Source organism: Cloeon dipterum, chromosome 2, assembly GCF_949628265.1.
Source record: "Cloeon dipterum chromosome 2, ieCloDipt1.1, whole genome shotgun sequence".
Taxonomy (NCBI): Eukaryota; Metazoa; Arthropoda; class Insecta; order Ephemeroptera; family Baetidae; genus Cloeon; species Cloeon dipterum.
In genome coordinates this window covers 700,621-724,725 of record NC_088787.1, presented here as the reverse complement: position 1 = coordinate 724,725, position 24,105 = coordinate 700,621, and the positions used below count along the sequence as shown (strand labels likewise).

At 40.8% G+C, this 24,105-nt stretch overlaps 4 protein-coding genes across 4 annotated transcripts in view; all 4 read right to left on the bottom strand.

The window, feature by feature from the left end:
- The window catches only part of LOC135935831 (uncharacterized), a 43,391-nt gene extending 37,057 nt beyond the window's left edge, over nucleotides 1–6,334 (bottom strand). Inside the window, exon 1 of the mRNA XM_065478395.1 lies at nucleotides 6,081–6,334. The gene's annotated coding sequence lies outside the window, so the exon portion shown is untranslated. The remainder of the gene's footprint in view (nucleotides 1–6,080) is intronic.
- On the bottom strand, nucleotides 4,128–5,504 carry LOC135936000 (uncharacterized). Its single transcript, XM_065478663.1, has 5 exons — nucleotides 5,004–5,504; nucleotides 4,848–4,941; nucleotides 4,730–4,797; nucleotides 4,579–4,678; nucleotides 4,128–4,531 (listed from the first exon to the last, which is right to left on the bottom strand). The coding sequence occupies exons 2-5, from the start codon at nucleotides 4,894–4,896 to the stop codon at nucleotides 4,221–4,223; spliced, it is 528 nt and encodes a 175-aa protein (XP_065334735.1). The 5' UTR covers nucleotides 4,897–4,941; nucleotides 5,004–5,504; the 3' UTR covers nucleotides 4,128–4,220.
- A 9-nt stretch (nucleotides 6,335–6,343) lies between the features above and the next one.
- On the bottom strand, nucleotides 6,344–8,708 carry LOC135935999 (uncharacterized). Its single transcript, XM_065478662.1, has 12 exons — nucleotides 8,458–8,708; nucleotides 8,167–8,399; nucleotides 8,064–8,114; nucleotides 7,968–8,013; nucleotides 7,857–7,921; nucleotides 7,719–7,806; nucleotides 7,378–7,440; nucleotides 6,872–7,128; nucleotides 6,756–6,815; nucleotides 6,660–6,699; nucleotides 6,542–6,609; nucleotides 6,344–6,491 (listed from the first exon to the last, which is right to left on the bottom strand). Exons 1-12 carry the CDS (start codon nucleotides 8,474–8,476, stop codon nucleotides 6,387–6,389), a joined length of 1,095 nt encoding a protein of 364 aa, XP_065334734.1. The 5' UTR covers nucleotides 8,477–8,708; the 3' UTR covers nucleotides 6,344–6,386.
- An 8,803-nt stretch (nucleotides 8,709–17,511) lies between these two features.
- On the bottom strand, nucleotides 17,512–21,126 carry LOC135935829 (nose resistant to fluoxetine protein 6-like). Its single transcript, XM_065478393.1, has 12 exons — nucleotides 20,946–21,126; nucleotides 20,262–20,530; nucleotides 19,994–20,208; nucleotides 19,435–19,532; nucleotides 19,192–19,382; nucleotides 18,979–19,139; nucleotides 18,752–18,920; nucleotides 18,499–18,692; nucleotides 18,306–18,447; nucleotides 17,922–18,254; nucleotides 17,760–17,868; nucleotides 17,512–17,696 (listed from the first exon to the last, which is right to left on the bottom strand). Exons 1-12 carry the CDS (start codon nucleotides 21,124–21,126, stop codon nucleotides 17,512–17,514), a joined length of 2,247 nt encoding a protein of 748 aa, XP_065334465.1.
- Between the last annotated feature and the right edge of the window lie 2,979 nt (nucleotides 21,127–24,105).

Genomic DNA, 24,105 nt, shown 5'->3' with positions numbered 1-24,105 from the left:
AAAAGGATTTTAAAAATTCTATTACATGATTTCTTTGAGTGCAAAGCATAAAACGCATTGAGGGGAAAATTGGAGTAAAAAACATTATCTCCTTATTTACTTTCATTTATGTAACTTTATCTTTTGACACTTTAAATACATCCATAATTCTACTCTGCAGTCTGCATTATTTGCAGGCCGCGTTTGCACATTCTTAAAACGTGCCTGACGGCGGACCAATGAAATCGCTCGGTGACGTCACTTGTTGTCTGGTTGCCATGGTGATGCGTGCTTCGCCGACAGCCGCTGGCGCTCGGGTGCGATCGTCGCTGTCGGAGCTCGCAGCGAAATGGGCAGATTTCAGCGGTGGAATTCTCGAAAGCGCTTTTGTTTTCAGGCTCGGTTCCGAGTTATGTGATAAAACGACTCGTGCGCGTTCGATTGACACCAATCAGTCCGCGGGTGGCTTCATGAATTTAGCTGTAGCGCCAACCGCGTGCGCGCATTTTAACATGGGGAGAGATAGGGAAGCGGCAGTGCGCAGGACACAGTCGCGTCGGTCGGCCTACGCATCTCACTCTCGTTATAATCACTCTAGTTGGCAGCACGCACCCGTGTCCCTTCCCTTCCCCACCGCTTTTCGAAAATAATGCAGAGCAGGATATTCGAGCGCAGATAAAGTGCCGCTTAAAGGAAATCATTTAATCGCAGCTGCAGAAACATGCGAGTAAAATAAATGCTGTGAAAACTGGGAAGCAATCCAACCGATGGACAAAACCTGGTTTTTTGTCGCCAGTGTGAGAGAGCCGGAGGGCGCAGCCACGTCCTTTAAGTCTACCTGGGACACAGAGGTGGTTTCCCCATGCAGGGTTCGTTTGATGTGCCAGCCTACCAAAAGCCTGAGAGGTGTCTGTTGGGCAAATATTTAGTTCAAAAGAAAAAATAATTAATTATCTTGCAAATTATTGAGACCGAGACAAAAAAATTAACAAATTTTCATTAAAAGACTCATATAAATTTACGTTTTATTCTTTAAACGCTTTAAACCCTAATTATTTCAATAATAATAAGCGTCATTTGCCACCGCCGAATTGTTACGAAAATAAATCCACAAATTTTGCGCTTAAAGAGAAAGAGAAACGATCTCGGTTTTAAATCCTAGCAAAAAAGCGAAAAGACAACGCGAATTTTGTGCATTTGAATCATTCTATTTGAATTTCCATGCCTAAATTATATTTTAATTGCATCCAATTTCTTTAGAAATCGAATAGGGCCTAAATATATCGATAAATTTTGCAATAATCAATTTGAATTTTTATTGAATGATTTACATTAAGCTAAAAGAAAAGAAATATATGCAACCGGCAGGACTTCAATGAGAAACAGGTTGCATATACGCATTTTAAATTTTATTTTTCTCACCGGCGGATCTGTGTAGATTCCCGCCGGTCAAAAGCCAATATGGCGTCGAAATCCATAGTTGTTTGAATATTAATCGCCCATTTAGAAGCTGCGCAGTAAACTTGTGCGAATTTTAAGCATGCGCAGTATGATCAGATCGCTTCTAAATCTCACAGGAAGTCTGAAACTCATCTTTGCGCATGCGTGACCCAAGTTTAAACCTTCTGCGCAGTCGTAATTCCCACCGGGGGCCAGGTTGGGATCTGTGTAGGTTTCCCGCCGGTCAGAAGTCAATATGGCGTCGAAATAATGGCGGCCAATCATAAGCTTAGTCTAAAAAGCTTAAAAATACATTCAAAACTATCCGAAACTCCCTTTGAATAACTAATTTATCTCTTTTCTAAACTAAAAATATTATTTAGATGCAAATAAAAATTGTAGTATTTTAAAATTTCGTTTTAAGCAGTGGTATAAAAATTTTATATTACCTTTGTAGAATTCATAAGGAACAGAAGTAAAAGAAAAGGAAATATCTACAACTTTCTCATTTTAAAACGCTGCATTTTAAATTTTAACCATGCGGTGATTAATCAGTTATAAATTAAAATTAGACAATGTATGTACTCCGCAGCTTCCTTGGTGTTTATGAGCTCAAAGCCAGTGATTGTGACGCTTCTTTTCGGAAAAAGTGCATGTGAAGCCTAGCAGTAAGGTTCATACACATAGAATACAGAGTCGGTTATGTTATAGGCTACACCATCAGAGAAACGTGGTTGGTGAACTTTCATAATTTCCGATCTCCCTTTTGAAATCGGACAGAGGCCAGACGCGAGCTGAGGATTCTCTGCAGCCATCAGAGGGCTTTTACAGACCACAATGCTGGTCTTCTCCTCGGGGGTGAGCATGGGAAACACCTTGGCGAGGTCAGCAGAGTCAAGAGCCAGAACTCGAAGGCCAGGAAGACAGCTTTGGCGAAACACTTGTCTGTTGAGGACAAAAAAGATTCAGCTTTGATTAAATTATTAAATAAAGATATAATTTACCTTTGATTCCCTTTGGTCTTGATGTATCTAAGACAAGCACTCAGAAGTTCCGACTCAGATTCGATGCTCATCTCATCCAAATTGAAGAAGAGCTTCACTGCTTCTTCACTGGCCTTGAGAAAACTCGGATGCTTCAAACAGACGTTCGCCTTTGAGCCTAGAAACTACACAATCGCATTCGTCAGAACCAATCAGGTATTCAATTTATATTTGTACCTTCAGACACACGGAGGACACAGATTCCACCATGATATGCTGGCTCAGCACTGTCCATACGTTGTCCACGGCGAGGAACTGGTCCTCGAGCAGCTTGGAGCACACAGTTCCAAGGTCGTCAATCATGTATTCATCAGCGGCCGATGCCAACTTCACGCAAGTGTCCATACTGTCCACTTCGGACACGAGCTGTCCACACAAATGCGTAAACCTTGAATTTTAAGGAAATACATTTACAAGTTAATTGGTCACGCATCACACTTACTCGATGATCAGTTCAAAGACCTTTGGCTCAATGTTCTTCAGCCTGATTTTCCCGTCGCGTTTCAAGGTCAGAGGGCTGTCCAGCAGGCTCACGAAGAACTCGCTGCTCACCACGAGGTCTGACCGAATGGCTCGAAATTCCTGAAAATATTAATGAGGTTTTAGATAAAATTAAAACTATCCCGTTAAATACCTTCGCAGTGGCATCAGTCGCACCGACGAGGAAGACCACGTCGGTCACAAGCCCTTCTTTCAGGGCCTTCAGCTTCTTCGAGACCATTGTCTTCTTACTCTCAGCCATGGTGCGTGCTCTCAAGTAAAACGATGAAGCAAACTCACTTTTAAATGTAGTTGGAGCTACTCTAGACCAGCTTTGGTGTACGCTATAATGTGTAATGAAAATTATTTGGAAACAATTGCTTGGTTTAAATATTTTTCAAAAATAATTAATTTTTGATAATATTGTTGTAATGTTATTGCATTTCCTATAGGAGAATATTAAAAAATATGTTTTCATTTTTGAAATATTGGAGACGGCGGTATACTCTATATATATTTAATAATATTATTTTCAATTTAATTGTGGTAATAACATGTATCAACCCTGAAATCCGCGACCCTAAATATGCGTGGGGTGTTGCGATTTTTATGGTTCGTTCTGTTCTGCCTGCGAGTAGTTGCACCCCAAACCTCTAAGGAAAATGGTATGAATCCAGCCCTGCATAAGAATCAATAAACAAACCTGCAACAATTACGAGGAGTGAGAGCAGAAAGAGAACCTGAAAAATGAGCCTGATCGCCACAACCATGTTGCGTTTCGCTCTGTTCAAAGTGACTTTCAACGCCAGCGGCCAGAGAGACTGTTTCCTGTCAGCCTATGCTTGTGAAATAATGTGGCGAGAGCAGTTTTCACGGATGTGCTCTCGGATCTTTAGGCTTCGGACTCGTATAACATCACGTCCACCACAAAATGGTTTCAAACAGGCTTCCTGTTAAAAGAGAGCAGGAGAGACCGTGCTCAGCAAATTGTAGATATCAGAAAAGGCAGAATGCATTTTGAAAATCATTTTATTTTAATAACAATCAGAGGCAAATCACATTATCCGTGAAACCATTTTTTTCTAGATTAGTTATTACTATTTTGAATAGTGAATTTACATCAGATGTTTACTCGTGAATTTTGATTAATAACCACGGTTTTAGGATCCAAAATTGTGCAAATGATTAAAGAGAAGTATTCAAAAGACATATTTGGATTGCCGGAAAAAACTTAATGCTATAACAATTGAATTCCCAAATCGGATAATTTAAAAGCATTTAGTCCCAAAACGTTTCGAATGGGATGTTAGCCGTGCACTCGTTCACGGCGTAATCTGGGAAGCGGCAAAAGACTGAGGTTTGGTACTTGAGCTGCTCGGTGGCGGGGACGGCGTGCAGATTTGGCGTCGCACCAGGTAGCGAGACGAGCATCACGGAGTCCTGATTGGTCGTCGCGTTCACGGCGACAGGGATCGGAATTTTCGCCCCAGGTCCGAAGGGGATGAAGTCGCTGCGGCACCACATGAATTTCTTGTTCAGTTTGTCGTAAAAGCCTTGGTCCCAGATTATCGTCAGCTTCGGAGCCACTCCTTTAATTTAATTTATAGTTTTGTTCTTATTTCTTCAAATTTCTCACTTCTGATATAAATGTAGATCATTTCAAACTCCTGCTTGGTTTCCGCGTAGGGAAGCGAGCCATTCCGCTCCAAACACGCGGTGAAAGATGACGTTTTGAGCTACAGAAATTAATATAAAAGATTGAAATGCTAAATTTGTGCAATAAAAACAAATTTTATGTTGATCGGTTTCAGGGTAATAAAAGGCCCAGTTTCAGTCAGCGGAAGCAAATCATCGGCTTTTAAAAAGAGAATTTAAAATAGAGAAAAAATGAAGAGAAAATCGTACCTGGAATGCATAAGTCCGGTTTATATATAAAAAAATGATCAAACGTCATGCACGGTGAGTTTAGATCGTGGTCCACGGGAATCACACTGCTTTGCTTAAAAATCGGAGCAAAATAAATTTAAAGGTCTCGATGACAAAATAGGTCAAGTAAAATACTTCAAGGTTGAAATCATAAAATTTCCAGAAGCGTTCCAACTCTTTGGACTGAAGGAGACACGCCAGGAAGTCAAACGCGAATGTTTCCTCGTTTTTGTCTTTAAAGTGAATGATTTATTGTTTGCGGAGCCAGCAGTAGAGAGCACCACCGTTTATTTACAATATCTGACCAATTTCTAAATTTTGTTATAGTTTTACCGAAAATATATTGGCATAATAAAAAGTAACATTGAAACCAAAGCAAATCTTCCTTGAGAATCGAAAGCCAGAATAGCTAGCATTTTTCTTAAAAATTCGTTTCAATGTTTTTGCTGAACCAGTTTTGCATTCTAGCAAAAATAGTGCCATTTGGTACGGTTTTTTCCATTGACTTAAGTAAAACTAAAAATACTTTTGACTGCTCTGCATTCGTCGAGTTTGTTCATCATTTCGGTGGCAAAATCAAAGTGGCTTGAGAAGAATAGGTCCGCCCCAACAGCAATCAAGTCATCCTCGAATATTTTACTCTTCTTCCCACCATAACGGGCTTGGATCGACAAGGGCAACGACGTATTGTACGACTTCGATTTGTTCTTTAAGGCACTTTCAATTTTGGAAAATTAAATTTTAAATTCAACAATTTGAATTTAATTTACATGGAATCCAGCGTTCTGGACACCATTTTCATATAAACGTGCAAGTTGATTTTTGTCGAGTTGTACACCTGGGTAACATATAGTTTCAATTATTAATTTATCTCTTTATTACTTTTCCTCGACTTAACCAGTCCTATGTGCTCTGCTAGGCATTGAATCATTTTCTGGAACACGGGAGAGGAATATCCAATTGATTAAAATTTCTGTTCTTACTTTAACTGCGTAACTGATGCGGCTCAAATCGCCGGTGTTCCAAATTTTCTCGGCTTCCTCTTAGTAACACATAAAGAGTTGGAGCAGAAAAAATACTAAATAAAGATATACTTTCTTTAACATTGTTATTTCTCCTGCAAGGTTGATAATGCATCTGTGATTTGAAGCCGACTCCCATTGGCGCCTTTTTACAAAATTTAATCCCAATCCCATTATTCTGACAATAAACCTCGCAGATGATCTGTTTCTTTTCCGAGCAGTCTGCCAGCGCCAGACTAGGCACAACTGGATCCCAAAAATCGATGTAGACGCATGAGTTGTTTGCAAATCTCGGATCATGGCCCTTTTTCCAGGTCAGGTCACTTTTCAGGTAGTCGTTCAGGTAGCCTGTGCACCATCGCAATTTTCCGCGGCAAGACTCGATATCCCGCCCTGCCGTCCAGCCCTCCGTCCGAAAAGGCAGATACCCCTTCTCATTTGGGTTCCTATTTTCTGATTTTTTGTATTAGTATCTGAAAAGAATTTTTAAAAACGTTTAACTGTAAGGATTGCCCAAGCAGTATTGCTTGGCCGGATTGTGGACAGAAAGGAGGTCCATTCCAAGGGAGCAGCACCGTTTGTACGCCTCGTCCCAAGTGCCCTGATTTCAGATTTATAAAAATCCGATGGTTATCTCTGTGATTTTGTTACATATTCATTTTGCAGCTTAAGGATGTTGTTGTCGCAACATGAATGCCAATTCCCGAAACGCCAGGGTGCTTTTAATTTAATTTAAATTACCGTTTGAAGATTTTAATTCGCAACTCACAAAGCAGGACTCGGAAGGGTTGCTTCAGGAACCATTCATCCTGTGGATGATTCTCAATAATATTTTCCAATGTTTCTACGTTTCACAATATCATACTTTCATAACGCAATCGGGTAGCCCTGTGCACTCTGGCAGATCGCAGTTGCTTTCATCATCCTTACCAGATAAATTTTGAATCAAAATATATAATAGATAGGTATATTTTTTGCAACTCTGATTTCGAAGGTCTTTTCCGTTCCTTGGCAGCCCAACAGCAGTTTCGAGTCGCAGAGGGTGGTTTTCACCGTCAGAGTCGTGTCTTTATACTTTCCTTTCCATTTTTCTCGGATCGAAACGGCCACGCAAGAGCCTCCTTTTCGGATCCCAAGGATATTTATATGTTCGCCGATCGTTTCCGATGCGTTGTGGAGGAAGTTTTCGAAGTGAAGTGGACACCCAAATCGAGTTAAGGCCGACCAGCAAACCACACCTTTAGAAGATAAAAGCCAATTGTCACTCATTCATCATGCCACAATAATCGGTGGAAACGTAACGTGGGAAACTACAAAAAAAATGTGTCTTTTAGCGCTGGTTTGGAGGCAAAAGGGATGGTGATGGAGCCTAACACGCAGAGTTTTACGGCGAGAACAACGAAAACTATTGGTTTTCACTCCACGGCCTTAATTAGGAGTGACTATATGAAGTTTTGAAAGCTGGAAAAAGTGGGTTTGTGACTTACTAAATAATTCTGATTTTGGGTTGAGGGAAGCGCTCTGTGGGTTGAAGTCCGGTGATGCTCTACCTGCAAATATCCTTCAGTAATAAACGTCTACCCGTGTGTAGATTTTCTAAAATCAAAACCATATTTCGAAATACGCAAACATTTTCAGCTAAAATTTCAAAAGAATAAAAATTGTGATTAATTTCATGCACTGGGTCCCGGAATATTCGGCTGAAAAACCAAAATTGACCTTCTGGAATTGATTGGCCATGTAAAAAATCAAACTCTAGTGCTACGCCAGGTTTGGGATGAATTTTTAATAGTTTTACTGAAATCAGTGGTAATGAAGATGTTTTTACTGTCATAATGTTTCCAAAGAGAGTCAGTCACAGCTATAGGTTTGAGGCCCAGACTGCAGCACGTCATCCAATTCTCCTTCCAATTAACCTTCAGAGAATATGTTTTTATTTGTTTTTGGAAATCTCTATGAAAAATACCAATTTCCTTCCAAGGAAATAAAAGCCGAAATCGGTTTTCTCCCACGTGCCGCGGATCTCATGATCTGCCTTTAAATTAATAAATGTTTCTACTTAGAATTAAAGAATAACCTTTTTTGAGATACGTGTTCCCGCCAATTACTTCAAACATGGACTCCTGCAAAAATTTCATTGATTCCTTTTAAACTTTCAATATTTTCCATTTACTTCCTTTAGGCACTCATTCTGCGACGGGAAAATAGGCCTCCAGCATGGCGACTAAATTAAAATAAAATATGTAATTAATTAAAGAAGCTCCGATTTGAATTACCTCGCACGTAAAATGAGCTTCAAAGGAGCAATCCATTGGTACGAGTGTCTGGGTCGACCTTCTGTAAATCAGGCAGTAGGGCAGAGGAAAGTTTCCCAAATTCAACGTGTAGTTTAGTCGAGTTTCCACATTGTTTGGACACCAGGTGACGCTCGAGCAGGAATTCGTGGCATTGTTCAACGGATCGCTTTTCGAACACGGCGCTGCACTCGTCCACAAAAAATCCCCCACTCCTGAATGAAATTAATAATTTTCAATTGATTAATAGTTTCAAATTAACGTAGACGTTACCATATCCCTTCATCCTCATGTCAAAATACGAATCGTCGATTTTTTCAGGCGTGTCGAGTGCCAGCAGTTGCAGTCTTCGGTACAAACACGCCTCCACTGCTCTGCCATACTCGAACTATTTGAAGCAAATATTGAGTTAACCCTATATGTATGTTTAGGCGTGTAGTTGACTTCGTCATAGCTGTCAAAGGTATATCTCAATCCTTTTATGCCTTTTTTGAAGAAGGATCCAAACGGCCCGTCTCGATCGTCAAGTAATTCGGTTATGCCATCTTTGACGAAAATGAAAATTAATTATGATTATATCATTTATTTTTGTCCAAAATATTATTTACCACGATCTCCTAAGATGAAATCTTGAATAAGCGTAAGGGGTGTACAAAAATTCAAAAGCTGTCAAAGTCAAGATAAATGTTGCCAAACCTTCACTTAGTGCCGTGTCCAGTAAGTTCTTATTAAAAAAGTAAACATTCTATAGAGGAATTGCAATAAAATTGTGAACCAACCTTTTTTATTTTATTATACTTTTTGCAAAATCGATATTGAGTCTCGATTTTTGGACTGTTGGTCGTTTGCTCGACTGTAGTTATAGTTGTCAATTCCCTGATCTTATTATTTAGGGTTTTGGTGGTTGATTCCTGCCTGCGAGTGGTCGCACCCCAAACCTCTATAGAAAATAGAGTAAGAAGTTCAGTCCTGCAATAGAATGAATAAACAAACCTGCAACAATTACGAGGAGCGAGAGCAGAAACAGGACCTGAAAAAGGAGCCTGATCGCCACGAACATGTTTCGATTTTACACTGTTTAAATTGATGTTCAACACCAGAGAGCAGAGAGTCTGTTTTCTGTCTGCTTGTGCTTTTGCTGAAATAATGGGGGCGACAGCAGTTTTACCGGATGCTCTTGTTTCGCTTCGTTGCCTTTATGCACATCCGGACTCGTATAAAATCACGTCCACCACAAAATGGTTTCAAACAGACTTCCAGAGCCTCGTGCAGATTTAAATATTTGTACGGAATATAGATTGTATTCAAAATAATTTAAGAATTATATACTTGCCTAGCAGGAAAATAAGGGTGGGCAGGATTCTCTTGGAAAGGGAGAGAAACGAGGGGCGAGAAGCCTCTATTTGTTTTCTCAGGGGGTGCGTAATTATTTTTCCTTTGCATGGAATCATGGTCTCCATAACCATTTGTCCTGTTTCGAAACCTGTTTTTGTAGTGGAGGTGATTTTATGAGTCCGATGTGCATCATGGTGTGCGCGCACAACGGCAACACGAAGCGTAACACGAGCACTTCCGTAAAAACGCTGCTCTCGCCCCATTTCAGCAAAAGCACAAGCAGACAGGAAACAATCGCTCTGGTCTCTGCGGCGTTGAAAATCATTGTGAACAGTGCGAAAACGAAACATGCCCTGCAAGAAAAAAAATATCACTGTGACGTCATATTGATGTCACCTGATATCACCCGGGTGACGTCATATTGACGTCACTTAATGTCCGTCACAATTGGATCATATTGATATCATTATGATATCACGACCAAAAAATTTTCCCCAAATGCTATTATTTTAATAGCATTTTCAAAACTGACAGTTTTTGGATCCGTATTCCGAGCTCCAACCTGGAGTGACGTCAATATGACGTCATATTGACGTCACTTGAGGTGATGTCTTGACCAAAAAATTTTCCCCAGTAAATTCTCTTTAAATTATTTTAATAGCATTTTCAACCTCAAGTTGTAAAAATGCAATAAAAATAATTTTCTGAGAAAAATTTTTTGGTCGTGATATCATAATGATATCAATATGATCCCATTGTGACGGACATTTAGTGACGTCAATTTGACGTCACCCTGGTGATATCAATATGACATCACAGTAATATTTTTTCCTGGAAAATTCAATAAATTTTTTGATTAGGAACGAAGAAAACGCATATGAATTATATTTTATTGTCACATACATCGCACACAATATAATTCTGAGTGTAAGGAATCTCCACCGTTAAGAGCATCAGCGGAAAAGTAGCCCCGTCACGCTTGTCACTTTTATTTTAATAATCTTAATCTCCCAGCCATCGCAAATTATTTGCGTTTCAACCCAATAAAAAACATGGAGTTTTATCCAATTTATAAAATAAAAATATTTACTGATTTCCATGTTCATGCATTAAATTTTCCATCCCTGCAATGACGTCACTGTGACATCACTTTGATATCACTCGCGTCACAATTGCACTTAAGTGCAAGAAAAATGACAAAAAATTGTATTTTCAAAAGGCTTTAAATTTTGATTTTGAACAACTAAAAACAAGTTTTGTTGGTTTTTCATTGAAATTTGAGCAAATTTGGAAAGTTTCCCATTCCTTTAATGACGTCACTGTGACGTCACTGTGATATCACTCACGTCACGATTTTTATTTTTAACAACTAAAAACAAGTTTTGTTGGTTTTCCATTGAATTTTGAGTAAATTCGGAAAATTTCCTCATCCCTCCAATGACGTCACTGAGACATCACTGTGATATCACTCACGTCACGATTGCACTTCCGAAGACACGAGGAATGAAAATGATGTCAAAATGATATCATATCGACATACTCACGGTGACCAAACGTTTTAATATTTTTCCGTTGATATTCTAAAGAAATCAATATAATATCTCTAAAATTTTCCAATTTTGGAAAAAATTTGAAAAATTAAAAAAAAATCAAAATATTTTTTTGTCATATTTTCATATTTTTTATATTTCATAGCATATGGGGCCTACAATTCAGGTGTGCCGGGTCACGATTCGATGTGATGTCAAAGTGATGTCAAAGTGACGTCAAAGTGACGTCAAAGTGATATCAATATGACATGCTCAGCGTGATGATTTTTTGAAATTCTGGGGATGCGCGTGATATCAATGTGACATCAATGTGATGTCCCAAAAGAATTTGAAACAAAAAAAAAATTGAAATCTTTGCTGATCATTAACATTTAAATTAATTAATTAATTTCATAATTTTTTTGTTTCAAATTCTTTTGGGACATCACATTGATGTCATATTGATATCACTTTGACGTCACTTTGACGTCACTTTGACATCACTTTGACATCACATCGAATCGTGACCCGGCACACCTGAATTGTAGGCCCCATTTGCAATAATATAATTTAAAAAAGTATGAAAAAATGACAAAAAAAAATTTTTAATTTTTAAATTTTTTGAATTTTTTCAAAAATTGGAAAAACTTAGAGATATTATATTGATTTCTTTAGAATATCAACGGAAAAATATTAAAACGTTTGGTCACCGTGGGTATATCAATATGATATCATTTTGACATCATTTTCATTCCTCGTGTCTTCGGAAGTGCAATCGTGACGTGAGTGATATCACAGTGATGTCTCAGTGACGTCATTGGAGGGATGAGGAAATTTTCCAAATTTGCTCAAAATTCAATGGAAAACCAACAAAACTTGTTTTTAGTTGTTCAAAATCAAAATTTAAAGCCTTTTGAAAATACAAAATTTTTCGTCATTTTCACGTCACTGACATCATTTTTCTTGCAGGGTGGTTGTAACGAAGAGGCTCTTTATTCAAGTCCTGTTTCTGCTCTCGCTCCTCGTAATTGTTGCAGGTTTGTTTAGAATGTCTAAAGCAAGACTGGATAATTATAATATTTTCTAAAGAGGTTTGGGGTGCGACTACTCAAAGGCAGAAATCAACCACCAAAACCCCGAAAAAAAGGACAACTAGAACTACAGTCAAGCCTACGATGACCACCAGTCCAAAAAACGAGGGTCCATATCAATTTTGCAGAAATTACAATCGAATAAAAAAGGTTGGATATTATTTTATCGCTATTCCTTGTTAAATGTTTAATTTTAATTAGAACGTTCATGACACGGCAATAAGTGAAGGTTTAGCAACAATTGTCCTTAATTTGACAGTTTTAACATTTGTATTCTTTTTTCAAGATTTCATCATAGGAATGCGTGGTGAATAATAATTTAGACAATATATTTCATAATCAATTTGCGTCAAAGCCGGCATGACCGAATTATTTGACGTTCGCGTCCGGCCGTTCGGAGCATACAAAAAAATTGGATTCAGACACATCTTTGAAAGCTTTGATAAAGTAATCAGTATGCCGGATCTTAGTAATAACTCTTATACATATGTATTTTCACTTCAAATAGGTCGAGTACGGCAGAGCAGTGGAGGCGTGTTTGTACCGGAAACTGCACCTGCAAGCGCTCGACACGCCGGACGAAATCAACGATCCTTTAAGGATGATATCAAATGGTAAAACAGGTCGAGATACGATTAATTATTAAAAAATATATCCTTGCTTCAGTTGACGTAGAGTTTTTGTGGACAAGTGCAGCGCCGTGTTCGAAGAGCGATCCGCTGAATAGAGCTACGAAGTCGTGCTCCAGTCTCACCTGGTGCCCAAACAACGTGGAAACTCGACTAAACTACACGTTGAATTTGGCAAAATTTTCTCCGCCCTACTGCATTATTTACAGAATTCGGAAGAAGAAATTCGAACCAATGGATTGCTCCTTTGAATCTATTTATACGTGCGAGGTAATTAAAATCGGAGCTTCTTTAACCAATCATTTAATTAATTATTATTTAATTCTCGAATTTAGTCGGCATGCTCGAGGCCAAAGTGTCCGTCACTGAATCATTGCCAAAAAGATGTAAAGGAGAAATTAATTTAGATTTCTATGATTGCGGTAACAATTAAATTTTGGCAGGAGTCCTTATTTGAAATAATTGGCGGGAAAACGTGCCTCAAAAAAGGTCCCTTTAGAATTCTCCGTTGAAACATTTCTTTATTTTAAAGCAGAAAAGGAAATCCACGGCACGTGGGAGCAAACCAAATTTGGCTTTTATTTCCTTGGAGAGAATTTGGTATTTTTCATAGATATTTCCCAAGCAAATTAAAAATATATTCTCGAAGGTGGACTGGAAGGAAAATTGGATGACATGCTGCAGTCTGGGCCTCAAACCTTTAGCACTGACTATGTCTTTTTCGGACCATTTTGACAGGCCGAATTCCCGTAAAAATCCTTAAAATAACTTGGCATAATAGCACTAGAGTTTCTTTCACGGTGCCAATCAATTCCTTAGACTAAATGTTGGTTATTCAGTTGGTGTAAATGTAAAACCGTTACTTTGGTGGATATCTTCTGACAAAAGCGCCACAAAACGTCAGCGATCAATCAGAGAACTGAGCGAAAACCAGCAGCTTTGCTTATGATAACTTCTGCTGCTCTCTCAAACAGGGTAGAGGGCCACTCGCTTCTCTGATTGGTCGTCGCACGACATTCCACTCTCTAGGGATGTGCAAAAATAGTCGTATAGACAAATAATTAATCTACCAATTAATCGGTATTTGAGGAGCAATAATTGATCGGTTCCTAACCAAACATTCTATATAATATTAAACATTTCCATACTTTCGACATTTATTTCTTTACAAAAAAGCGTTGGTTAAGAATAACCATTTTCATTTACATTAATCTTGTATCGCTTTTTTATTGATCAAGAAACTAAATATCGCCAAAGAGTTTAACGTTTTCACTGTTTTTCGGCACGTCGACTGATTGACTTGGCTTCCAAACCATGTGTATCAATTGGCACTATCGAAAAACACTTTTTGCAGCCATGCAGAGTGTGTCTTACTGGACGGCAATGACTCGAGATAGTTGTCCTCTATATTTCGAAAACTGCCTGCATAACGCATCGGAATCGGACTCGATCGAATACGACATCTTTGGAATTCGAAAAGGAGGGGCTTGCGTGGCTGTTTCGATCCCAGGCACGTGGTCCAGCAATCTCATGAATCTGGCAGTAAAAACCACAATCTGCGCCTCCAAACTGCTGTTGGGCTGCCAAGGAACGGAAAAGACCTTCGAAATCAGGGTTACGAAAATTTTAAAACTTATTAATGATTAAAAATGTGTCTGGCATTAGGATGATACAACAAGTAAATGTGATCTGCCAGAGTGCACAGGACTTCCCGATTGCGTTAAGGAAGTACAAATGTTAAACAAGAAAATATTGTACAAAATTAATGAGAAATATCTGCAGAAAGAATTTTTCCTCAAGAAACCCTTCCGAGTTTTGCTTTGTGAGTTCGGAATTCCATTTCTTAAAAGGAAAATTTAATTTAAATTGAAAGTTCCCTGGCGTTTCGGGAATTGGCATTCATGTTGCGACAACAAGATCCTTGAGTTGCACGATGAATATGTATGGAATTGCCAAAAAGAAAACGTTTGAATTTACGAAATATCACATCAGGGCACTTGGAACGAGGCCTACAAGCGGTGCTGCTCCCTTGGAATGGACCTCCTTTCAGTCCACAATCCAGCCAAGCAATACTGCTTGGGAAATCCTTACAGTTAAACGATTTTAAAAGTTCTTTTCAGAAAATAAAATTTAAAATAAACTCCCAGAAAATAGGAACCCAAATGAGAAAGGGTATCTGCCTTTTCGGACAGAAGCCTGGACGGCAGGGCGAGATATCGAATCTTGCCGCGGACAATTGCGATGGTGCACCGGCTACCTGAACGACTACCTGAAAAGTGACCTGACCTGGAAAAAGGGCCATGATCCGAGATTTGCGAACAACTCGTGCGTCTACATCGATTTTGGCGATCCAGATGTGCCTATAGCTTGGCGCTGGCAGACTGCTCGGAAAAGAAACAGATCATCTGCGAGGTTTATTGTACCAAGAATATTGGGATTATAGTTAAATTTGTTTTTACAAAAAGGCGCCCATGGGATTCGGCTTCAAATCGAAGATGCATTATCACCCTTGCAGGAGAAATTTCAATGTTAAAGAAAGTATATCTTTATTTTGTATTTTTTCCAACCTCTCCAACTCTTTATGTGTTACAAAGAGGAAGCCAAGAAAATTTGGAACACTGGCGATTTGAGCAGAACCAGCTACGCAGCCAAAGTGAAAGCACAAAATATTTACAAATTTGATATAATGCTTAAATCCGTATTCCAGAAAATGATTCAATGCCTAGCAGAGCACATAGGACTGGTTAAGTCTATGAATCGTTATTGGGATTAATTAATAGTTTAAATAATAAAAACCCAGGTGTACAACTCGACCAAAATCAACGTGCGCAATTACCTTAAAATGATGTCCAGAATGGCCCATTCCTTGTAAATAAAAACTTAATTGTTAATGAATCAGAAATTCAACTATTCTAAAGTGACTTCGTTTCATTGAACAACGCGATGGACAACCAAGATCAGTTTCGTTCGTCGTTCAAATCAGCCCAGTTCAACATTTTGGAAAACACTTATTTCTTTCGTACCATAATAAGTGACGTGATGGACGACCATTACTCGCCCCACTTTGATTTTTCCACCGAAATGATGAACAATCTCTACGAATGCAGAAGAAACAAAAGTACATTATATTCATGCTGACGTCATCTATGGTAAAAAAACGGTAGCAGATGGCGCCATTTAAAATTTCGTGGTTTAGGATGAATAAATCTTTATAGTTAATTTATGTTCCGTTCTTCTAACAACCAATATTACTCACTCGTCGATGTTCTTGTGCGGACGTCGCGTAATATGAGGAACTGTTAAAAGGGGGCGGGGCTCAAGATCTTGAAAAGCGCATTGGTATAGGTTTCAAATCTTCGGGGAATTCGATAACTCTTTGTTTTGTAGGATCACTATTACATATGAACTGTGGTGCCATCTACTACTGGCTTTTCAAATTTTATAAAGTATTATTTTTAAAGTATTAACGAACGAGGAAACGTTCGCGTTTGACTTCCTGGTGTGTCTCCTTCAGTCGAAGGCGGTGGACCGCTTCTGGAAATATTACAATTTCAACCATGAAGTATTTCACTCAACCTTTTATTGCAAACGTGAACCTTTAAATTTATTTTTCAACCGATACATAAGCAACGCAGCATGATTCCCGCGGACCGCGATCTAAACTCGCCGTGCATGATGTTTGACAATTTTTTGAAATTTAATGCATCTTTATGCATTCCACGTACGATTTCCTCTCTAAATATTTTCATTTTTTAAATTTTCTTTTAAAAGCGGATGACTTGGTTCCAGTAACTTTTCTAACCTTGGAACCGATCAAAATGAAAATGGTTTTGTTGCACTATCTTAGCATTTCAGTTTTTCATATAAATTTCTCTAGTTTAACACGTCATCTTTCACCGCGTGTTTGGAGAGGAATGGCTCGCTTCCTTACGCGGAAACCAAGCAGGAGTTTGAAATGATCTACAATTTTATCAGAGGTGAGAAATTCTAAGGAATAAGACAAAACGCTAAATTAGATTGAAGGTGTGGCTCCGACGCTGACGATAATCTGGGGCCAAGGCTTTTACGACAAGCTGAACGATAAATTCATGTGGTGCAGCAGCGACTTCATCCCCGTCGGACCTGGGGAAAATATTCCGATTCCTGTCGCCGTGAACGCGACGACCAAACAGGATTTTGTGATGCTCGTCTCGCTGCCGGGTGCGACGCCAAATCTGCACGCCGTTCCCCCTAGTGACGAGCTCATGTACCAAACCGACGTCTTCTGCCGCTTCCCGGAATATGTGGTGAACCAGTGCTCGACCATCAAGAAAACAAAACCGTTGGAGTATTAAGTGCTTTTTAATTAAATGAATCGGGAAATAATTTGTTAACATTAAAATTTGGTCTTGAAATCCAATAAATATAGTTGGTGTTTCGGTACTCTAAAATAGCAATTTTTTTAACTGCATTATTTTTCCGCATCCTCTAAATCTTACATACATAAAGATAATTATTAAAATTGGGTCTCAGCAAGCTGCGCAGCGCTGGCCGGCAACTTTGGTGATCGGGCGCAACGGCGCGGGGGTATAATCAAAGGAGCAGAATAATACGTAATTAAATGTTGAGCTTTCTGCATTATATGTCGTTTTATTCAATAAAAATAAAAAATAAAAATTGTATGTCAAACGATTAAAATTGCATAACACACAAAAATATCGCAAGGAGGTAACAAATAAATAATTATATCAATCAGGAAAGAATTCAGACTTCAGACACTGCTTTGCTGTTCGTCAGGGTTTCAGGGATCTCAGGAGTTGTGTCCCTCGGAGCTGGAGGCGATGAGATTTCCGGAGGTGGAGGGGTTGAGGCCACAGGGGGTGGTGGAGGAGCGTCTGCCATGTGTACCGCCGCCGGTGCGTTCTCGTTCCTTGGTCTGTTAGCTCGCTCTGCAAGCAAATAAATTTATTTTTTACCTTTTCACCAAGGGCTTGGTTATTTTGAATTCTTACTCTTGCGCAGAAGCATTTTCTGGATTGCTCCGAGGGGCGCCTCGAAAAAGAGGTGAACGAACAGCGCCACGATGAACGAAATCGTGATGTCCCCCGACGCCATCCAGAACTGCGGAAAATGAAAAAATTAAATTAAATTAAAAGGGGGCGTGGCGCACTGACCAGTTTGGGGAAACTCATGAACTCGGGTTGTCGGAGGGTGGCGAGGGTGTAGAGCTGGACGGCGCCGTGCGTGAGGAAGGCGCAGTAGGTGAGTCTGCTGAGGGGCAGGAAGGCGTTGAGCTGCAGCAGGGGTTGCAGCACCCCGAAGCGGGTGGTGCAGCCGCCGAGCACCACCCACGCCACGGTCAGCGCCCAGCCGACGCGGTGCAGCGACGCGTACGCCGCGTTCTCGCCGGCGAAGTACTCGCGGCCAGGAATGTAGAACACCCAGGCGCCGAACATGGACGTCAGCCCCACCACCGTCGCCGCCAGAGAGCAGCCCCACATCACCCCCTGCGCAGGACAGGAGGTCAGTTACTTGCATGGTTGGAAATTCAATATCACCTTGGGGATCTTGATGTCGGAGAGTTTGAGGATGCCGTACAGGTAGGCGGCCGCCATGCCGATGAAGTAGGGCGCCGCCCGGTTGTGGCTCTTGATGTACACCGCGTAGTAGTCCTCGTTCGAAGGTGGGTCCTCCAGCAGGCTGCAAGTAACCAAGAATATTATAAATTCCATCAGGATGAAGTTCAAGTACCTCATGTAGACCCTGAGCACGCCGCTGTACTCGCCGACGTAGGTGACGGCGAAGGGAATGACAATCGAAAGGGAAGTGACGCCGGCCAGCAGCGCCAATCCCAGCTTGGGGCTCTTGTAGAGTGGAATCACGATCAGCGGGGCCAGCAGGAAGTAGTGCATGTCGCACGCGATGTACCACGACTGGAACATGCACTGCAAAACGGAATCAGGTGCTGAGTTTATACTCCATGTAAAGAGCCAGGTCTTCATACCAGCTGGTCAGCGTTGACGTAGTTGTTGACGTAGAGAAGGTTTGTCCACCAGTTCTGCACGCAGCGCTCCTGCTCGAGGCCAACCCTGGCCTTCCACAGAGGGCCAGAGTCCACCTTGGAGAAGAGGGTCGCGTAGAACGCCACCACCATCATGTAGACCGGAGTCAACCTGAGATTTTATGATATATTTAGAATTGAGGAAAGTCAGGGTGTGGTTTCAGATTGACCTCATCCAGCGGTAGAGGTAGAGCATGGGCACGTTGAGCGTCTTGCGCTTGTGGATCTCGAGCAGGATGCCGAAGCAGGTGAGGAAGCCGGACAGCACGAAGAACGTGTCCACCAGCAGCGTGCCGTTCAGCAGGAACATGTCCTCGATCTTGCGGTACCTCTGTTTAGGAATTCGGATTAGAACGGGATTATGCCAGGCAAGGAACGCGCACCTCCTCGAGGAATTCCGGGTTGAAGAAGGGCCCGCCGTAGGAAAAGAGGCAGCGGTGGCCCAGGATGATGAACACCATGGAGAAGAGGCGCAGGCCGTGCAGGATGCCCAGGTCGTCTGTCGGGTCAGGCTTGTTCAGCTTCTCCAGATTTGTGCAAGCCGAAAACGCCATCAGAATTTCCTGGCCTCTCGCTATTAATTTCTAATTGTATTTTTTGTTTTAATTTTTTTATTTTGGGCTCACTGAGTGGTCTTTCGTCGCCAGAGGGTCTTTGCCTGTAGATGGCCATGTCGAAGAAAGTGGCAGCAACCACTATGCCGAAAACCAGCAGGATGACAGTTCTGAAGGAAAATTTCAAGGTTAATCAGGATGAATTCGCAGTTGAAAAAGATTTCTTGCGGAGATCTTTGACGAAATTCGGGAGGAATTTGCCCAGCTAGAAGTTGTATATCCGAGGATATCCATCTATTGACATATTTTGTTCAAAAGTTTACCTTTGGATACGCAGATATACTTTGAATATCCAAGGATATCCTTTGAAAACCTAAGGCAAACTTTTGAATATCCAAGTCTCTCCTTTGAATATCCAAGGATATCTTTTAAATATCCAAGGATTTCCTTTGAAAATCCAAGGCTATCCTATGAATATCTTAAGGAAATCCTTTGAATATCCAAGGATATCTTTTGAATATCGAAAGGATATCCAATTTCATGCTGGGAGGAATCAATTGGTGTACACGAGAATTTCATCAAAGATGGCCTTTAAGATAAGTTTTGTAATTTAAATTAAAAATTATCTTACAAGACTGCGATGTCCGCAGTGGAGAGCGGCATTCTTTGGGCGACGGTGCAGAGTTTTTCATCGACGTCCACGCTGAGCTGGACTTCGTGGCGTTGGCGCAGGGGCTGCAGGGCGGCGTCCAAAGCCACCTTCAGGTCGGCCGGCGAGCAGCTGGCGGGAATGCAGGTGGCCCAGTGGAACGAGTTGCGCGGCTTCTTCGACGGGTCCAAGGGCACCTGATCAAAAACAATTTGACATTTAATTAAATAAAATAATTAGAGTCCTGCACCATGAGTTTTTCCCAGGCGGAGTCGCGGGGGTCGTACTGCAGGGAGAAGGCGTGCGGGCGGTCGAGCCGGTGGAAGCCAGGGTAGGTGGCCTGCTCAGGTTCCAGCCGGATGCGCGCCACGCAGTACTGGGCCCTGAGCGGCGCCGGCAGCGCCACCACGGGCGTCGGGGCCTCTTCCGAGCCGACCTGCAGGCACTCGTCGAAGTGGCCCAGCTGGAAGGTGGCGCCGGCCAAAATCCCCACGGGCGCCTTCGCACTCGCATCGTACACTGAAAAAAATTAATTTTGTTTCCTTTTAAACTCGCGGCAGCTGAGAACGGGTTGCTGGCCTTTGCGATCGAGTTGTTTGCAAAACAGCGGCATGCATTCGCGATTCTCGCGGCCGAGATGCAATAATCTCGCGGCAAAACTGGTTTTCTCGCTGGCCATGCGGACGCTTTCCTTCGTTTATTACGGCACGGCCAGCAAAATACGCTCTCGCGGCAAATAAATCAGTGCAAACAAGTCGACGAGATTTAATTATTTCCTCTTTCCAAAATTACATCACATCACTCGCGTTATTGACACTGCACGAAATTAAATTAAAAAATAAATCCCCAAATTACGCAAATATTATTAATTTATTTAAATTTTAAATCCTCAATAATTGCAAGCGTTGAAATCCCCAAATTTCTCTTGACTCACTTTTGACGGCCCAAAGGGTGAAGTTTTGCAGTTGGCTGCGGTAGAGGGCGGCGTCGTGACGGCAATTTTGGTCGGCGGCGTCGTCGAACGAGAGCAGGGGCTCGAGGGCCCACACTCTGGGGCCGCACAGGGCCCACGCGAGGGCAGCGAGCAGCGCACCAGCCAGCCGAGCCGACGTCATTTTCCAGACTGACCATTGATTATTATTTGTGTTTTCCGCCGCAACTCTTATTTTCTCGCGTCAATGCAGACCAGTTTAGAGGCCGCGCGCGCGAGCTGCCTCTCTTCGCGTCTTGACACTGACCTTCCGCGGCCGCGCGCGCCGCAAATTATGGAGAAAGCGACTCCGTTTAAACCAGTCAGTTATTCAATCGAATATTAATTAAACAATTTTAAGGCCAATTCTCAGAGTGTGGATCCTTGTGAAGGTACAAATTCTGATTTTTAATTTTTATCTTGCCAAAAATAAGTAAATTTCAGTCAAGGAATTGGGATATCTTTTGAAAAATCAATCGCTTCTCCTGCCAAAGACCATCGCAGTTATTAAGGGTTTGACGGCAGTAAAAGCATTCAATAAATTTCTTTTATGATTACACATTTATATTGCTACTAATTTTATTATCTGGTCCCGTGATCCATATTGAAATACTTTGTATTCTAGTTCTTATCGACACACTAAAATGTAAATGTTCAAAATTTGTTTCATTCAAAAGATTTTAAAACGTCGAAAAGATTCGTATCGTCCATTATGGCTTTATACAATCTGGGGTTTCTACGAAACATTGTAAAATAATTCGAGGACGAAGTTTCCTCATAGCTCTCTGCATTGAATAAGGTATGATGGTAAGAAAATTTTAAATCTCTAAATTCAGGGAGAAGTGCAGCCGCTCTCTTCACTATGTCCGCAATTTTCTTGTAGACGCTTTCAGATGAAGTTGCTCTTATCCCCCAATGGAGAGACCTCAACGAGCCAAGGATCTTGCTGTTGACTATCAAATTCTTCACATGCTGAAGATCCTCGAGGTTGTATGTCAAGGTGTCGATCATCACCTTCTGCAGATTTGGAGCAGAGGAAAAAACGGTGGTAAGGCACTCTCCAGTCCTGTTGTTGCAGATTTCATTTCAATTCATTTAATTCTTAAAAAAAAACTAAACTTACAACTCTGTTTCTTCAAAAACTAATTCCTCCAGATGGAAAAATTTGGAAGGTTGGGAGGAATTTCCGCTGACATTTACTTCACTCAGGTGTAGTACTTCCAGATTGGGACATGCTTCAGATAGACGGTTGAGTTGGACACTTTGAAGAGCAACGTCTGCAGATCCTCCAACAAAAAGCCATCGCAGGCTTGCTCCAAATTGGAGTAAAATTTCTTCAACCTTAATTTTAGTGTTCATTAAGAAAAGGTTCAAACTCTCCAGGGCGGTTGGCCATTTCAGGATCTTCTCAAACATGTTCCACTTTTCCTCGTCACAAGTAACCTGAAATTTATTGGAGAATAATTTAATAGAGACACGAAAAATGATTGATTACCTTCAAGTGTCTGATGCTGGAGAAATCTACATCGGCAGCAGAGACATTTGAATTCGTTGAATAATCATCAAAATCAAGATATATTTTCCCTCTTGCTTGGATATTTTCATCTTCAACGAAATCTTCCAAATGAAAACCTTTTCTTCCGCCGTCGATCACGATATCCAGATTAGGCAGCACTTTCCAAATCTGGCACTTTGTTTCCCACGACAATAAACCGAATTCAAGCATTGTTAGGCGTCCAAAAGAATTTCTGATTTCCTCCTCAGACATCTTGCTGCCGTCGAAAGTGAAAGCTTTCGCGCTGAGCACACGCAAATTGGGAAGTTCCCCGCACAACAGCGCAAAGTCTACTTCATGAGCGTACAATTTTCCGACGATCTCCAAGATTCTCAGTTCCTTCAGGAAACTTAGAAAACGAATACACGAGTCTCGGTTGAAATCGCTGCTGAAGCAATCGTCGAGGTTTATCATGTTTATTTTCAGGTGCCGAACGTTTGGAGCAGCAATTGTGATCACCATTAGAACCTATAGAGAATATAGAGAAATTTGATATTAGTCAGAATAAAGGTTTATTGTCAAATTTACCTCGTACAGCTCGTCCCTAGAATTCGAGTCTGCTGGATAAAAAGACATGAGGTGATCCAAATCGAGTTTTTTGGTCCTGGTGTTCATCAAAACACACAAAGAGCGCTTCTTGTTGAAGTACACGTCCGTGGTATTTGTTTCAACAGGGCACCGGTTAATTAGCAGCTCCTGAAGCACGACCTCCCTCAACTCAGGGGCTGAAATTGACAACATTTTCCTCTTAATCCATTTTACGCAACGTTTTAAATACATACACAATTTCTTTTGGATGTAATTTCCACTTTGTTTTTGAGTTAGTGCATCCAGGTTAATCAGGATAGTTTTAATTGTCAAATTCTTCAATTTCTTCAATCCCCGCAACCGGGATTTGGTTTTCTCTAAGAGAATGGCGTCGTACATTCTAGTGCTCGTCCCGTGATGAGTGGATTTATTTTATCTGTTACTAAAAACTCGTACGTAAATAAGATGCAAATTAAGGCTACATGAACAGCGGAATTTACCAGAATCTTACAATACTAGAAGATAACTATCAGCGGTAATTAACAAGTGATTTTTTCTTACAAAATATCATCCACCTATTCATGTGGCAGTTTAGGCTAGCTCCAAAGATAAAATATACTACTTACGTATAGTAATAAATGATAAAAATTTCACTTTCCAGGTAAATTCCAAAATACCTAGTAAAAACTTAGTGGTATTTACCGTTAAATTCCACTTGGTAAATTCTTGTGAACCCAGAAGAAAATACGCTTGAAACGAAATTGATTCAAAGCTTGCGTGCATTAGCGGTTTCGAGGCATTTCCAACTTTAGTATCCCTGTATATTTCCAAAATAAAGCTGAAGTCAGCATTACTCACCTTGGTTTCAAGTTTTTTTGCTGAAAAAACACGCTGGTGTTTGGATACCCTTCCACTCGGTGTTCTGATGTATTTTAGAGTAATCAATCACAGGGTCTTTACTTTTGGTAAAAAAGGATAGGCTATCGTCGCCATGTATTTCAAAATTACTGGCCACGCCCTCAGCGACCTGTGGAAATCTAA